General features: G+C 47.2%; 1 protein-coding gene across 3 annotated transcripts in view; it reads right to left on the reverse strand.

The window, feature by feature from the left end:
• The window catches only part of GNB5 (G protein subunit beta 5), a 41,168-nt gene extending 29,682 nt beyond the window's left edge, over window positions 1-11,486 (reverse strand). The window contains exon 1 of one of the 3 annotated variants that reach the window (XM_024128954.3): window positions 11,289-11,458. In XM_024128954.3, the coding sequence (XP_023984722.1) occupies window positions 11,289-11,400 (112 nt within the window). In that variant the 5' untranslated portion in view covers window positions 11,401-11,458. Of the gene's footprint in view, window positions 1-10,775; window positions 10,815-11,288 lie in introns of those variants that run through there. The other 2 variants (XM_007124311.3, XM_028495957.2) reach the window with 2 other exon arrangements.
• Between the last annotated feature and the right edge of the window lie 4,952 nt (window positions 11,487-16,438).

The raw sequence follows: 16,438 nt of genomic DNA on the forward strand, positions 1-16,438 counted from the left end.
GCAGGCTCAGCGGCCACGGCTCACGGGCCCAGCCACTCCGCGGCACGTGGGATCTTCCCGGACCGGGGCACGAACCCGTGTCCCCTGCATCGGCAGGCGGACTCCCAACCACTGTGCCACCAGGGAAGCCCGCAACAATATATTTAGAGCAAAAGAAAACATAAGATCGCGTGTTGCAGTCACTGGTCACTTTCTTTCATCTCTAGTTATTTTGTTCCCCAACCTGGGCTTGTCTGATGCTTCCTCAAGATTAGCTTTGGGTAACGCACATTTGGCAGGAACACCACAGACTAACGCTGAGGTCCTGCCCCCAACACCTGTCCCGTCAGGAGGCACCTGCTGCGCGCTAGTCCCATCACCAGCAATGTTGACTCGGACTGTTTGGTCAAGGTGGCGTCTGCCAGGGTTCTCCACTGTACACTTACCATTTTGCCTTTTGCCATGAAAAAGTACTTTGTGGGGATGTACTCTGAGAGTACATAAACATCACAATACTCCTCAAACTTGAATACCCTACTTTTAACATCCATTAATGATTCTTGCCTGAACCAATTATTATGATGGTTGGTAAGTGGTGACTTTTCTAATTCCATCATTCCTTCTGCATGTTTTAGTTGACTTTCTAATATAAAGAGGAGTGTTCCTTCTTCCCCAATGTATTTATTCATTCATTTACATTAGTAGGGACTCATGGATTCTCACTTTATTCAAGAAGTTATAAGCCTCTACTACTATTTATTTTGATGCCCAGCTTGTCCCTGATTTGCTCAGTGGGAGCCCCATCAGGCAGGCTCCCCAGACTTTCCGACATGTCCCCATCATCCTCGGAGCACATCTTCTTGTGGGCTCATGTTCCCTCCCTGCCCTAGCCCTGGAAGCAGGTATTTATTTCTCCAAGAAGTCTTGGTTTCTTTTAGTTGCCCCATTTCTTTGTGATGAAATAAAAATGAGTGAACAGGTTAAAAGTCTCTGTGAAAACCCACGCCGTAAAAAGTACTTGCTAAACTATAAAGTGCTACACGAACGTGCAATTATTATGCCATCGCTTCTGCAAAGACACTGCATTCTTTATCGCCACCAACAGCACGTTAGTCTTTTATGGAAACATTCTTCACAAAAACATACTGAATGCGATTTAAAAACACTGAATTTTTCTCATTTCTTATAGGCCTTTTACACAAGCCTATACCAGCTCAGAGCTGTGAGCGTATTCTAGTTAGTATTTTACTTTGAAACTTCCTATCAATATTAGTGCTACTTCCCCCAGTTCAGCATTAGGACAATCATAGTCGTTTAATGTCACTCTTACCAAAAAAAAAAAAAAAAGATGACTCATCACCCAAAATAGGGCCTCCTTGCAAAGCATGAATTTGAACACATCCCAACTATTAATTATTTTTTCTCACTGCATTTTCTCTTCCCATATATAGATTCACTCCCAACCTACTCTATCCTGTTTCTATCTGCCAAACCTCACGTCTGCTGAATTAAAGAGTTTTTTTTTAAACTTTAAATGCCAGAAAGTAAAAACAAAAACTAAAAAACTGGAAACGAGTGGAATATGCTCTGCAAATCATTTGTGGGAGCTTGGTTCAGGACAGATGTGGTTTCTCTCCTTTGCCTTCTGATGAACCACGCCTTCAGGATTTAACTTTTTCTTTTTAAAAAAAAGAAATGATGAACATGGCTGGCTGGTTTCTATAATAATAACTCACTAGACTAGAATGATAGCCTGTTAAGAAATTCCACTAGAAGGTAAGTGGCAGGAAGATGGGGTGCTGTCTTGTTGGCTCTCCTTGGAGCATTCACTGCAACAGAGTGGTCAGGAGCCCGGGCTCCGGGTCACAGTCCTGCGCAGTCGCACACCAGCTGTGCAACCGTGAGCCTCCGCTCACCTTCCTGCCCCCTCGCCTCCCTCGTGGGGTTGTTGGGACCACTATCCCAGCCTGGCACAAAGGGAGCACTCAATGAATATTCGCTATTACTCTCCAGCTTGGCACACAGTGGGAACCCAGTATTTATTGAAAGGGTAAAGGGAATGCTCAGTGATTACTAAATTTCAGTCAACTGCAGCAATCCTAGGCAGCAGGTTTTGGTGGGCTAACCTAACTTTTCAGCCCCTTTCCCTTCTTTTTCTGTACCTCTCTCTACCCCTAATCCATCATCTCTGCTTCAGCTGCCAACCAACTCCTAAACGTATCAGCACAAACTTGCTAGCGCTGGTAGTAGGAGCCTCACTTGTTTCCTGATCCAAGGAGTCCGAATCCATGGGATGGAGCCAGGATGCTGCATTTCCACATGCTCCCCAGGTGAGTTATACCCACTAAAGGTGCAGGTGGGGCAGCTCTGAGAAGGTTCAGAAAGGCAGCTTCTTGGATGGGAGGGCGGGGCAGGGAAATGGGGCAGATAAGGGGAGGATTCCAGAGTCTGTGGTTGAGAACACAGCAATGCCTCAAACCCCAACGGGCAATTCAGAAAGGAGCTGGTTGGGGAGAAAGCCATAATTCAAAAAGATACGTGCACCCCAATGTTCAATGCAGCACAATTTACAATAGCCAGGTCATGGAAACAACCTAAATGCCCCCTGACAGATGAATGGATAAAGAAGTTGTGGTACATATATACAATAGAATACTACTCAGCCACAAAAAAGAATGAAATAATGCCATTTGCAGCAACATGGATGGACCTAGAGATTATCATACTAAGTGAAGTAAGTCAGACAAAGGCAAATATCATATGCTATCACTCATATGTGGAATCTAATTTTAAAAAATGATACAAATGAACCTATTTACAAAACAGAAACAGACTTACAGATATTGAAAACAAACTTGTGGTTACCAAAGGGGAAACGTGGTGGGGAGGGATAAATCAGGAGCTTGGGATAATATACACATACTACTACATATAAGATAGATAACTAACAAGGACCTACTGTATATCACAGGGAACTCTACTCAATATTCTGTGATAACCTATATGAGAAAAGAATCTGGAAAAGAATGAATATATGTATATGTATAACTGAATCATTTTGCTATACACCTGAAACTAACACAACATTGTACATCAACTATACTCCATTAAAATTTTTTTAAAAAAGAAATAGGGCTTCCCTGGTGGCACAGTGCTTGAGAGTCCAGTCCGCCTGCCGACGCAGGGGACACAGGTTCGTGCCCCGGTCTGGGAAGATCCCACATGCCACGGAGCGGCTGGGCCCGTGATCCATGGCCGCTGAGCCTGCGTGTCCGGAGCCTGTGCTCCGTGACGGGAGAGGCCACAACAGTGAGAGGCCCGTGTACCGCAATAAAAAAAAAAAAAAAAAAAAAGAAAAAAGAAATAAAGGAGCTGGTTGGGAATTAAGATGGTAAGTGCTCTTTCTTATGAATGATGTGCAGGTAGGGTAGTTGCTGGAAACTGAAAGCCATGGCTGGAACTCAAGAAGAACGCTAGAGCTGGAAGTATAGGCTAGTAACTGTCTACTGCTTGAATGATGTTTCCCTCCTGTGTGCCAAATGCTTGGGTACAGAAAAGAAGAAGACAGTTCCTGCTCTTACTGGGCTCACAGTCTGCAGGGCACAGACAGGCCAGCACACAGGTAACCACTGCAGTGTAGTGAGAAGGTAGCTAACAGAGGTGTTGGGGAGTCGAAGGCAACATGGCTGACTCTGCTGCAGGTGCAGCCATCGGAGGAGACGTCACAGGAACCTGGGTTTGAAGGATGCATAGGAGTTGGGGTAAGGAAGGGGGAGGCAGGAAATTAGTTAATTACCATTTACTTTTGTTCGTTATTCAGTAAAACGGAAGACATGACCTAATCCATGGGGTGTGCTGTGGTTTAATAGGGAAAGCAAATTAAAGTACTTAACGATATTTGGCTGGCCAGCAATCAAAAATGTACAGGTAGGGACTAGGGGCTGAGGACCAAAACCCTGGAAACATGACCTGGAGCAAAGAGGGCTTCTGAAATGGAAGGGCCATGAAATGTCAAATGTAATTATCTGTCATTTTTAATGATGGCAGAACATTCCACTTATGAATATACCATTAACTAAAAATTCCCATCCAGTGGACACTTATTTTGCTCCAGGGCCACTGTGATACCCTTGCATTGCATTACCTCCTTAGATAAATTCCAATTTGTGGCATTGCTGAGTTAAACGGAAAGCAGATTTTTGAAGGCTTTCAATGCCCGTTGCCATGATCCATCATTTACTGTGTGTCTCCTGCGTGACAGGTGCTGGGCTGAGAGCTTTACACGTGGCCTGAGGTCACAGGCTTTATCTCCATTTCTACCGAAAAGGAAACAGGCTCAGGGAGGCTAAGGACATTATGCACACACACACTTGGGCCTCTAAGAACAGATAAATACCTCCCATCGTGGGGTAAACTCTGGGCAGGTGGCTGTGATTCTTTAGAAAATCAAGGACTAGGTGAGGCAGTGACAAAGGCTTCCTGGCCTAGAAGACACCCCAACCTTGGATCCCTCCCACTTCCTGATGTAGCCAGAGCAATGGGTCATTTAGACCAAGAGACAGGAAACCCGCCCTCACCTGGCTCAGCCACCACCTGGCAGGGAGAGGGGTGTCAAGTTAGAGCCAAAAGAGACCTTAGCAACTCGACAAGCAGTGCCCAGCATCATCCCTAGGCACCCTGTGCGGGGTGTCCTGTGTGCAGGGCTGAACCCTCCCTGCCCGGGGGCCTGGGGTCGGGCAGTCATGTGGAGCAGTTGTTTTCAAACTTCTATTTGAGTTGCACAAGGCTCCCTCCCCCTGCCTGCTTCCACTTTCTCTCACAGATAAAATCTTACTAGAAGCCCAATCTAGAAACTAGACAGAGCAAAGCCAGGCTGGTGAACAGTCGAGGGAGGTGCTGGGCTCAGAGGCGCTTCTGCGCTGCCCGCCTTGAGCCCAGGGGCTCCCAAGGTCCAAACAGCGAGCGTGCGGGCCGACGTGGGGCGCCAGCCCTGTCACTTCTCAGAAAGGAAAATGAGGCCTGACGGGAGGGCACACTTATAAATTAGAGGTAAACAAATGTGTCCTCTGAGCCTGTGCCCTCCTCTGTAAAACGAGGGTGTGAAGAGTTTATCTATGGGCCTTGGAAATGATCTGGCTTCAGACAAAGATGAACTTTTCATCAAGATGTGGCTTCCTCTCAACTTTCAGGGAATAGTTTTGCTATTTATTTTATAATCAGTGCACACAGGAACCTAAAGTAAAATGTAGAACGTGGAGGTCAATACACAAGAATTCAAGCCAGGTAACTTCATAAAGTGAAATTATGCAACAGCGTCATTCCTGTTGCTCCATAAGGCTGTGAAAAAATGACCCCAGCATGAACACGCTCTAAAATTTCCCTGAAAATGAACACTGTGAAATTGATTGTAAATACAGAACACAAGTTCAAAGAGATAGGAGAGGTCTTAAATATGAAAACAGAACTATTTTTAAAATGATCTTGAATAACTTACTAAATTTTGCACCAACATACAGTCTTGTGATGGCCACAATTTGGTAGAAGATCAAAGGAATCAAGGAAGAAAACTTATCCAAAGCTAATTTTTAAAAACTCATTCTGTCTGATTCTACCCCAAGGTAGAATGGGGTGGGATGTATACAAAATCCTCACACACCTGGATGGAAGGAAAACATTTGTAATCACATTACCTCACTTGTGTTAGAGATTTTTTTTTTTAACATTTTTATTGGAGTATAATTGCTTTACAATGGTGTGTTAGTTTCTGCTTTATAACGAAGTGAATCAGTTATACATATACATACATCCCCATATCTCCTCCCTCTTGCATCTCCCTCCCTGCCACCCTCCCTCTCCCACCCCTCTAGGTGGTCACAAAGCACCCAGCTGATCTCCCTGTGCTACTGCGGCTGCTTCCCACTAGCTGTCTATTTTGCATTTGGTAGTGTATATATGTCCATGCCACTCTCTCACTTTGTCACAGCTTACCCTTCCCCCTCCCCGTATCCTCAAGTCCATGCTCTAGTAGGTCTGTGTCTTTATTCCCATCCTGCCCCTAGGTTCTTCATGACCACTTTTCTTTTTTTTAGATTCCATATATATGTGTTAGCATACGGTGTTTGTTTTTCTCTTTCTGACTTACGTCACTCTGTCAGAGATTTTTGAGTTGCCCCAAAACCATAAATTAGCCACAGACAAAAAAAGCCTGAATTACTGAATTAAAAGTTGGAAGGGTTAAGTTATGGTACAGTCTTTATGATGGAATACTATATGGTTCCAAATCATAATTTTTAAATACTGACATTAAAAAGAACTGTAAAATGACATGAGGAGCTATTCAATCCATTGGGTTAAATTAAAACTAGACTCAGACAAAAAACAAACTAAACTCAAACTATACCTACTACAATCCCAAGTATGCTTATAAGTACATACACAGACATGAAAACATCAAAATATTAAAAGTGGCTACCTCTGGGTGGTGGGGTTATGGATGACTTGTTTTCCTGTATTTCTGAATCTGCTACAGCGGCATTTAGCTTATTATGACAGTTTTCTAGCAAGAGGAAGGGGCGAGGAAATGAAAGGCAAGTTTGTTTTCTGCTCCTTCTGACACCACAGGCCACACATGGAAGAGCAGCCGGAAGCAGATTACTCTGCTGGGAAACTCACTTTTATAAGCCTCAGTACACGCAGCATATTTCCTTAGAACGTGGAAAAACTGGATCAACATATTTGCTTCAGACTAATCCAGAAATATGGTTTTCCTAAATTTCTCCTTACACTGTTAAGTCAGAATAGACCAAGGCTCTAGCCACAAGTTCACAAAGTTACACTTAGAACACACAGAAAAGGGAATCGCATCAGATGATAAATCCTGTGGTTTCCCATATTTCGTCTGCATTTTTAACCTAAAGACATCACACAAATCTTTTCTGAGCTGCTCTGCTCCTAGATAATAATAGAATCTTCCCCAAAGGAGCTGGGAACCGGAATGAAGTCATCCCCACACAGGCCCACAAGGCTGTCACGTATGTTGGCCAAAATGAACACGGCCTCCCTCCTGCTGTCTATTTTCAGCCCGTCTTCCAGATCATTTGTCCCTTTAATTTCAAGTTAAGAATTCTTTAAAACTGAACTCTCTCCTTTTTCTCTGGATCTTGACTCCCATTTCAGTATCCATTTTTTATTATAAAAGCAATAAATGCACACATGTGTATAAGGTAAAACGTACCTCTACACCCCCCCACTCCCCTCTCTAGAGATAACAAGCTTCCTGTGTCTCCTGCCACAGATTTAATGCATATACAAGCAGCTCCTGTTAATGAGACCATATCATACACACTGTTGGGCACTTTTTTTTTCTTACTCAATACCGACACCTCTTCACACACATGCACACAGATTTAGTTTTTCGTTTCTGTTTTTTTCCATTTTAATGTGACTCTCAGCCTTCTGAGAGACCGTCTAGCATGGTGAGAAGGAGAGCTGTACTCCCCATTTGCCCTCAGAATAGGTGCATAACCTCTGGGAAATCCCTTAACCCTTCCCTGGATCTCTGTTGCTACTTCATCCCCAAGGAAAGGGGAGAGGGTTGTTGGGAGAGGAAGAAAACTTTTTGTGCCCGAAAACTGAGGCTGAAGCAGGTGACCCCCTCTAGTTTCAAGAGCTGTGTGATAGACTCCCCCCACCAAAGATGTCCACATCCTATTTCTCAGAACCTGTGAATATGTTACCTTACGTGACAAAAGGTGCTTTGAAGATGTGATGAAGTTAGGGATCTAGAGATGGGAAGAGTATTCTGAATTATACAGGTGGGCCCAATGTAAGTAATTACAAGGGTCCCTATAAGAGGGAGGCAGGGGGGATCAAAGTCAAGGAAAGAGATGTGATGACAGAAACGAGGTTGGAGTGAGGTGGGGTCACAAGCCAAGCCATGCAGGCCACCTCTAGAAGCTGGGAACGGCAAGGAACAGACTCTCCCACAAAGCCTCAGAAGGAATGCAGCCCTTCTGACCCTTTTTAGATTTCTCATTTCCAGAACTGTAAGAGAATACATTTATGTTGTTTTAAGCCACTATGTTTATGGAGATTTGTACAAGAGCAATAGGAAACTAACACAAGCTGCCACCTCACGGTTCTAAAATGCCTGAGAATCAAACGAGCGAGCACCTGTCCAGGGGAGAAGGTAAGTAGAAGGTGATGACAGAAAACAGGTGGAGAGAAGCAGGAAATGCTGGAGGAGTGAGGGGAAAGGCAGGGCAGGGGCCCGAGGCCTGGGGCTGTGGAGTTTGATGTACGCTGGCTTCCCCTTAGGCCGCCCATAAAGGCCACTTCCTGTAGTTAAAGTTGGCCCAGGGTCTGACTTGGGAATGAGGGCCCAACAAAATGGATGTTGGTTTGAGGGTCAAAGGGATGGGAGCTGAAGAACTGAGAGTCTGAAGTTCGGTTAAATTCTCTCTCCTCCAAGTTTATGCTCTGTAGTTTTGTTGTGTTGAGTTTTTTATGGCAAGAATTTGGGCAAGTCAGAGCTAACAGAAGGCTGAACAACTGTCCTGGTTTGCCCAGGACGGACGGGCTTCCCAGTATGCAAGGCTTTCCATTTTAAAACCAAGAGTCCCAGGTGCACCAGGATGATGTGGTCACCTTGGCTATGGCCTAAAGACCTTTCCCTGACCAGGGTAGGGGCTACAGGGCAACCTATGATTTAACATCACCAAAATGCAAAAACACACATGCTCAGGAAGAGGATGAGAGACTGGAAGAGAGAAGAGCCCAGGGATCATGGAGATCTCTGTGGGAGAGACTACGGTCACAAGAGGAGAAGCAGTGCTGAGTGCTTACAAGATCCCGGGGGGCTGTGACGGAGTGAGGGGCCAGTGTCTTACGAGGGTCACCCTTGTGGATCCTGAAGACGCCAGGGATAGGACAGGGCTTAGGGTCAAAAGGAAGGCTTGAGCCATGTGCCATAGTCGTCAAAAAAGGAGGGAGCCTGGCTGGGGGGGTCAGGAGACAGCAGCATGGAGAGGGAGATCAGTTGAATGCTCGGAGCCTCAAAGGAACAAGGGTTTTACATGAGAGTGGAAGACAAGTGCTCCGGAAGACAAAGAGGGAATAAAGGGGGACCCTGACCACATGGCTTCTGGTCTTTTCTACTCAAAAATTCTAACATATGCAGGTGGGGATAAATCCTTCCACTGTGGGTCCAAAATTTGGCCCCGACCTCTGAGAGCACTGCATTCTTGGCAGGACAGAGGTTCCCTGTTGAAAAGCTGCATCTTAACCATCTCTCTGCCTTAGGCAATTTACCAGATTCACAAAAAAAGGCTGAAAAATATCCCAGCGGGCAGCCTTTACTCTCCAGAGCGTTTCTGGAGAATGCTCTCTGCACTGAGCACTAAGACGTTTGGCAAAAAAAGCTGAAGTGAGGTTGGGCTGGAGCTCTGACTGGCTGGGCTGGAATCCTGGGTCCACTACTTACTAGCTGGGATATTTCGGCAAGCCCTTTCACCTCTCTGTGCCTCAATTTCCTCGTCTGTAAAATGGAGAAATCAGACGACTTACCTCAGAGACACTAACACCATGCTTGCAGCATCGTCACTATCATCTGCAGAGTGTAAATTTGCCAAGGGAAATGGGGCAGACCCATTATCCATTCCCTACTTCTCTGATAAAAGAACCCAACTTTGGGGATGGCAGCATACTCAGCTCACTTCTCCCTTTCTCAGCCTCCCTTGCTGTAGCCATGTGACCTAGTTCTGGCCAATGAAGTGCAAACAGAAATCTGTTGGGGAGAAAGGAGGTTTTTGAAAAAACTTTTGCCTTCCTGAAAAGAAGGAGAAACAGAAGCTGGTGCCCACGTTCCCCCTTCTTCCAGCCCTGGATACGGAGGTGATGCTGGGCACTGTGGCAGTTATAATCATGGGGCAAATGCCAGTGCTCTGAGATAGTGGAGAAAAAAGAAGCATGGGTTCCCGATAGCACACCGGGCAGCTGAACCAAAGCTGACAATCACCTACCCTTGTTCTTGTTAAGAAAAATAACTCCCAATTTGCTTAATTACTTTATTTGGGGTTTATAGCTAATTGTAGCTGAATACATTTCTAAATGATATAGGGGCTTAGCCTGCCTTCTATTTAAAGGAGGGCCCTACGAAAGCACAGCACATTTGAAATTCAGTTCACCTACTTCTATCAAGTGATTTTTCAAAGAAAGGAATCAGGTGCTAAAGGACCTAGCATAAACCCCATCTTTCTTTTCCAAAGTGAATGTAGAGGGGTGGTACCAAAATGGCAGGAGCACAATGCAGAGGTGTGCCTGAGAACACCATGCATGCGGAGGCCCCGTTCAACAAAGGGGAGTTGCCACCCTCAGGGCTGAAAAGGAAGCAGATGAAGCCACTTCCCCAAGCCTGGCCTGAGCCCAAGCACTACGGAGGACAAAGCATCCCACAGAGTAAAGGGAAGCTGATCCCACTAAGAGTCATGTAACCTGGCTATTTAATTGTTCACTCATAAAAGTCACAGACCGGTTCTGAATTATTGTCGTGGTCAATAATGTAAGTTTATTTAAGATTGCTACTGCTGTTTTATGCTAACCACACCTCATCCATCCAAAAGCTTCTTAAACAGCCTTAAAGGAACTAAATGTTTGGATTTGGTAAGCTCCTCTGCTTCCCTTCCCCCATCTGCCCTCCACTCTCGGACTGGAAAAGTGAGCTTTTATATCAGAGTCTGGGTCCTTGCAAAAGCAAAACTGAGAAAAGACAACAGTGCTGGAGAAAGTAAAATGCTTACCAAAAAAACCAGGAGTTTACCCTAGGCCGCGTCCACAAGCGCTCGCTGCGCTTGCCTCCACTGACAACCAACCCCCCGCTCCGCCCACCCCGCTCCCCTGGGGAAGGGCAAGAATGAGATCAGCTTGCGTCTTCCAGGCAGGCAGGTGATGACGGTAACCGGTCCCACGATCCAACGTCAGGAGGAGAGCCGCCAGGGGCTGCCGCCGCCCAGAGACGGGCTGGCTTCCACTAGCCGGCAGGGGCTCTGCGAGGTGCCGGGAGCCCGCGAGCGTCCGGCTCGGGTCTCCCACCCGCACGTCCGGGGGCTCGGGCCGCTACCCGCGTCTCATGTGGCGCCCGGGCACCGCGAGGGGGGGGGCCTCATCCATGGGGGTGGCAGGGGCCTGGCTCCGGGCCCGGGCCGCCCCCCTCCATCCTCTCCCCCTATCCCCCCCGGGAGCCGGAGCCGGTCTCCTTTCCCCGGCCCGCCTCCCGGCGCGCAGCCCCAGCCCCCGCCCCGGCCCGCACTCACGCTCCACGTCGTGCAGCTTGGCCCGCTCCTCCTCCAGTTTGCCCTTGAGGCTCTCGGCCTCGCTCTTGAGCGATGCCAGCGTCTCGTTCTCGTGCAGCCCGTCGGTTGCCATCTTCGAGCGGGGAGGAGGGAAGCGGGGATGCGAGTCAGCGGGCAGCGGAGGCCGGGCCGACGAGCTTGCACCGAGCCGCCACCAGCGAAGCTCCAGCCGTCTCCCCGAGCGCGCCCCGCCCCCCGGCGCTGACGCCGGCTGCTGAGAGCCGGGCTGCTGCGGCCGATCTCCCTCCCCCCTCTCCCCTCCCCCGGACGTGTCCGCGGGCGCAGAGCCCTTGCGCGGTGCGCTAGGCGAGGCCCGAGTTAGCGCTGCAGCGCACAGCACCCGGGGACGCAGGGAGTGTCGTGCCCATTCTGCGGGTGGGAAAACCGAGGTGAGGAGGAGATACGTGACTTGCTGAAGGAGGCGCACTTAGTGAGGGCCAAGCTGGGATTCCAACCCAGGACTGCCCGGCTCCTGGGAGTTTGGGGAAGGCCCAGTGACACAGCCCTTGCAACACCCCTTTCCCCCAGTACCCCGCACACATCTCCCCTCCTTGGTGGCTTCTGCCTGCCGAGAGAGAAGAGGGGAAGGGGGCCTGGCTCGCGCCACTGGTACCCGGTCTGACCCCTGGTAGCTCTGATGCTCCCCCTACAACGAAATGAACACTCTCCTCGTTTATTGACTTAAATATACAAAGCAAGTTCTGGTTTCTGAGAAGCTGTGGGGTCTTTGCCCGTTCTTGGTTTTGCCTTTCTTTTATTCACTCGGGAATTAAGTCCCTGGCAGCAGAAGGAAGTGGTGGTGGGGCCAGGGACACACAGGGACCCAGACTCGGGTTTCTGAGCCCCTGCCCAGTGATCTCAGACACGTCACTTCTGAGGCAGCTTCCTCCACCTTAGAATGAAGGCTTGCTATAGTTCCCTCAAGGAAGCAAATTAGTGACTTTGTGGCAGACTCAAGCATCCGTCCTTTCCAGTCTCTTTTCGTGCCAGGCACGGTTCCAAGTGCTTTACATGAATAACTCACCACAGTCACCCTGAATGGGTACTACTGTCACCTCCATTTTACAAATGAGGAAACTGAGGCACAGAAAGGTTAAATGATTTGCTTAGTTCACACTCCCAGAAACAGTGTCAGAATTAGAGCAAAAGACTAAGAGCACAGGCTCTGTCTAGATCAGACTGCCTGGGGGTAAATCCTGGTTGTGTTGTGTGGCCTTGAGTGTCTTACTAAATTTCTCTGTGTCTCAGGCTCCTCATCTGTAAATGGGGATAACATCTTCCTCATAGGATCCTCATCAGGAGTGACTACGTAGAGCATTCAGAGTGAAGCATGGCACACAGTATGTGTTCGTTGTTATCATTAAGGCTGCCTGGTACACTCGAGCAATTCACAGGATGTAATTTAAATGAGACACTGGGTCATGGGGGACACTTCTCACAAGGGTCATCTCAGAAGGCCTGGGAAGAGCAGCATCCTCTCATCACCTCCTCAGGCTGGCACCTCTTTGCCCACCATGGGATGTGTGTGTCTGCCTCAGGGGCTGCCTGTTTGTGAAGACCTGGGGTGAGTGGAGCTTCATACTGGTGTGTGCCCTCCTCTGACGGCTCTTTGTGTAAAATAACCCCCAAACATCCTCCAATCTGGAGAGTTTGCCATCTAGAGATGAGGCCATGTAACTTTTCAATGGCTGGCAAAGTTTGCAAAGTGCCTTTCTGTAGTTTGCTGTTCACTGCTTTTTGTAAGTGAGGAAGCTGGAGGTCAGAAAAGTTGAGATCTGCTACATTTCAGCAGCGGTGGAGTTACAGGATTGCCCCTATCCATGAAAAGTGTCCACGGGGTGCTGTGTCTACACAATCCCAAACACCTGGATTAAAAAGTTAGCTGTCAGTCATTTGGATGTCTCCACAGTCAAAAGAATCTGTCTGAATATTTGGGAACCCCAAGTGCTTGTGGTGGAGATAGCTGGCGACAATCCTCTGAAGAATATCTCCAGGCAGGGTTCTGACCTGGGAAGAATCTGTGATGCTACAGAGGACCTGACATCTGGGATTCTGGGCTCCTTCTGTCCACAGAGGAAGTTGTTTCAAAAAGAGAAGAGCTAGATTAATAAATAGCACTGCTCCAGGATGGTAGGGCCATCAGAAAGCAGGTTTATTTTAAGAACTGAATGTCCTTAGTTTGCAGTTTGCAGATCCAAGTTTAGAACACAATGTGCTGCAGGTAGAAGCCCATCACACTGAGCCTGAACCCCGTGACATCAGGATTACTGTGCTGTACCAAAGCCTGTGTGCCACCTGGGGCTGCTTACTTGCAATTTGCTTTATAGGAATAATTTTTTTAAATGTGATCACTGTCAGGGGTTACAATGGGACCAAAAGGATGAATACGGTTTTTCCTCTTCAGTTGGATAAAATGTCAACGTTATCTTTCCTCCCTTAGATATGTGTTTTGTTTTTTGTTTTTTCATCGTGTCCATGATCGGGATTTCCTACTGAGCTTGTGCGGAAGAGTGCTTTACCACTTGTGACCAGGTGGGGGCTCCACACGGCTTTGCAAATCCTCTGAGACAGGATATTCTTAGTGCCTCAGCCCGGCTGTGGGCATTTCTGCTGCAAGATCTGAAGCCTGCGCAAAGCCATCTCTGGTGAGGATTGATGTGTGTACTTTGAAAAGTGCCAGGTTTTGTGTTCAGTGCCTGCCCTCGCTGAAGGCTTAGACCCAAGGAGCATTTTTCCTTGAGCCTGATTTTGCTAAATACTGAGGCCCTATATGGTTCAATCTTCTACAGAGCTGTTCCTAGGGACAGCTGGAACAGGGCCTTGGGGAAGGTGCTCCCCGGCTGTGTATTTGCCAGAGTTTCTTTTAGCTTTGCTTGCTTGCCAAGCAGACTAGGAGAAGACAGAAGAAAAAAGCATTAGCTCTAAAAAATAATAAGCTAAAACATTTATTGAGCACTTCCTCTGCTGGGTATTGTTTTAAACACTTTCTCAAATAAACTCACTTTTGTTTCTCCCAAAACCCTATGAGACAGATGCCATTATTGTTGTTTTACAGATGGGAAAACAGACCTCCTGGGAGAGGGGAGGTCCATTGGTACAAGGCCTCCAAGGAACATAACTAGGAGTTGAACCCAGGCAGTCAGAGCCCAGAACCCGCATCCTAAATCCCCACACTATACTGTCTCACCCAGCCTGGGTGTGCTGCAAAAGTGTGTGTGTGTGTGTGTGTGTGTGTGTGTGTGTGAACTGATTCTCTGGCAACCCACCTGTCACAGGACCCTCACATTAGACATTGTTTAAAGACAGGTAACGACTTAAAGTTTTAAAAAGCGGCACTTACAATTTCTGCACATGGTGAACAGTAGCTGAGCTGTTGAGATTTCTTGAAAACTGGTCTCAGAGCCCGTTGTTTGAAACATTTGTCACAGGAGCCAAATATGTTAACGAGAAAGGTCTGATCACACATCTTTTACCCAAGATGAAGCTGAAAAAGAGGGAGAGAAGAAAAAGGGATGTGTGTGTACGAGAAAAGTTCCACAACCTAAGAAACAACCTTTCACAAATTCTTTAGTCTTATTTCTCTGATTTCTCGGGCATTTGATAGCAACTGAAAGCATTAGGAAACATTCCGAAGTATTTTATAACAGTCTTCAAATTTTTACTTTCTACTGTTTGTTCATAAAAGAAACATTGTAAGAGACTTTAATGAACTTTGTATTAACATGGTAGTTAGTGTGGATGTAAAAATCACTTTCTTGACTTGAGGCTGCTGAGCTGAAAGCAGAGCTGGGTTGTTAAACGAAGCTGGCCTCGTCCTCCCACACAGCATGGGGCATCACCGTAGTCAGGCGCTTCTTCCAAAATAGTAGTAAGAGCAGCCAAAACTTGTAACCTCAAGGAAACCATAAGTCTGAGTGCCTTAATCTTTAACCAGTTTCCAATCAGCGGATTAATACGTGCTTTTTGTTTTGCTTTTCCTTTCTTTCTTTTTTTTTGGCCACACCGCGTGGCACGTGGGATCTTAGTTCCCCGACCAGGGATGGAACCCAGGCCCCCTGCAGTGGAAGTGTGTAGTCTTAACCACTGGACCGCCAGGGAAGTCCCCAATACATGCTCTTGTTGACTTAAAAAGAAAGAAAGAAAAGAAAAGAAAAAGAGGGAGAGAAAAGGGGGGAGCGGGAAAAAAAAGGATGTGTGTACATGAGAAAAGCCAACAGAAACCGCTTTTTAAAACCTTGTCTCCCTGTTATCATGGTAGTTGCTCAGACCTCTACATGAGGAATAAAGTCTACGCAGTTCATTTGTAACCTTCGATTTATTACAACATGCTGGGTCAACACCAGCTCATTTATTTAATCAGTAAGAGAGTGTCAGACAATAGGTTTCCTGAACAGGCATGGACACAATTGATCTTTGCAGCACAGTATTAATCCTGTGGGGCCTCACAAAGGAAAGTGTCCTTGTAATGGATACTGTAATTTAAAACTTAAAAAAATAATTCCTCCCCTCAGGATGAACTTTTGCAGTAAAGACAAGAGTCAGAAAACAGCAGAGCCTGACCCCGAGTAAATGTGGTGTTGGTTCCCTGCAAGTAACACATCTCATTTATGAAACATTTGACAGTCACAGACCTAGGGGTCCCCGCTTGTTCACCCAGAAGTCAACAGACAGGCCCAGGTCACTGAAGGGAGGGTAACCTTGAGGAAACAAAATAATCTTGTGCTAAGGGTAGGGCTCTGGCTGGCCAGATCCTGGCCCTACTACTTAGCAAGTAACTTCACCTCTCTGAATCTTTGTTTGCTAGTCTGTCAAATGGGTATGTTAGAATCTACCATCGCAGGGGTACCAGGGGAATTATAAGGGACAGCGCAGGAAGCGTTTAGCTCAAGGCTGGAATATAGTGAGTGCTCCACAGATGCTATGCTGCCCTGTGGGTGGCTACAATAGCAGCCGCCATAGCAGCCGCCACCACAGCAGCGGTGGGTTGGGGGGGCAGGGGGGATGAGGCTGGAGATGAGGAAAGAGCAGAGAGGAGCCTATGGCCACAGTTCAGACGAGGTGAAGGCGTGAACTAAAGCAATGCTCTGGGGTGGTTTTGGAGCATGCTTACA

The sequence above is a fragment of the Physeter macrocephalus genome, chromosome 11 (genome assembly GCF_002837175.3).
Source record: "Physeter macrocephalus isolate SW-GA chromosome 11, ASM283717v5, whole genome shotgun sequence".
Lineage (NCBI taxonomy): Eukaryota > Metazoa > Chordata > Mammalia > Artiodactyla > Physeteridae > Physeter > Physeter macrocephalus.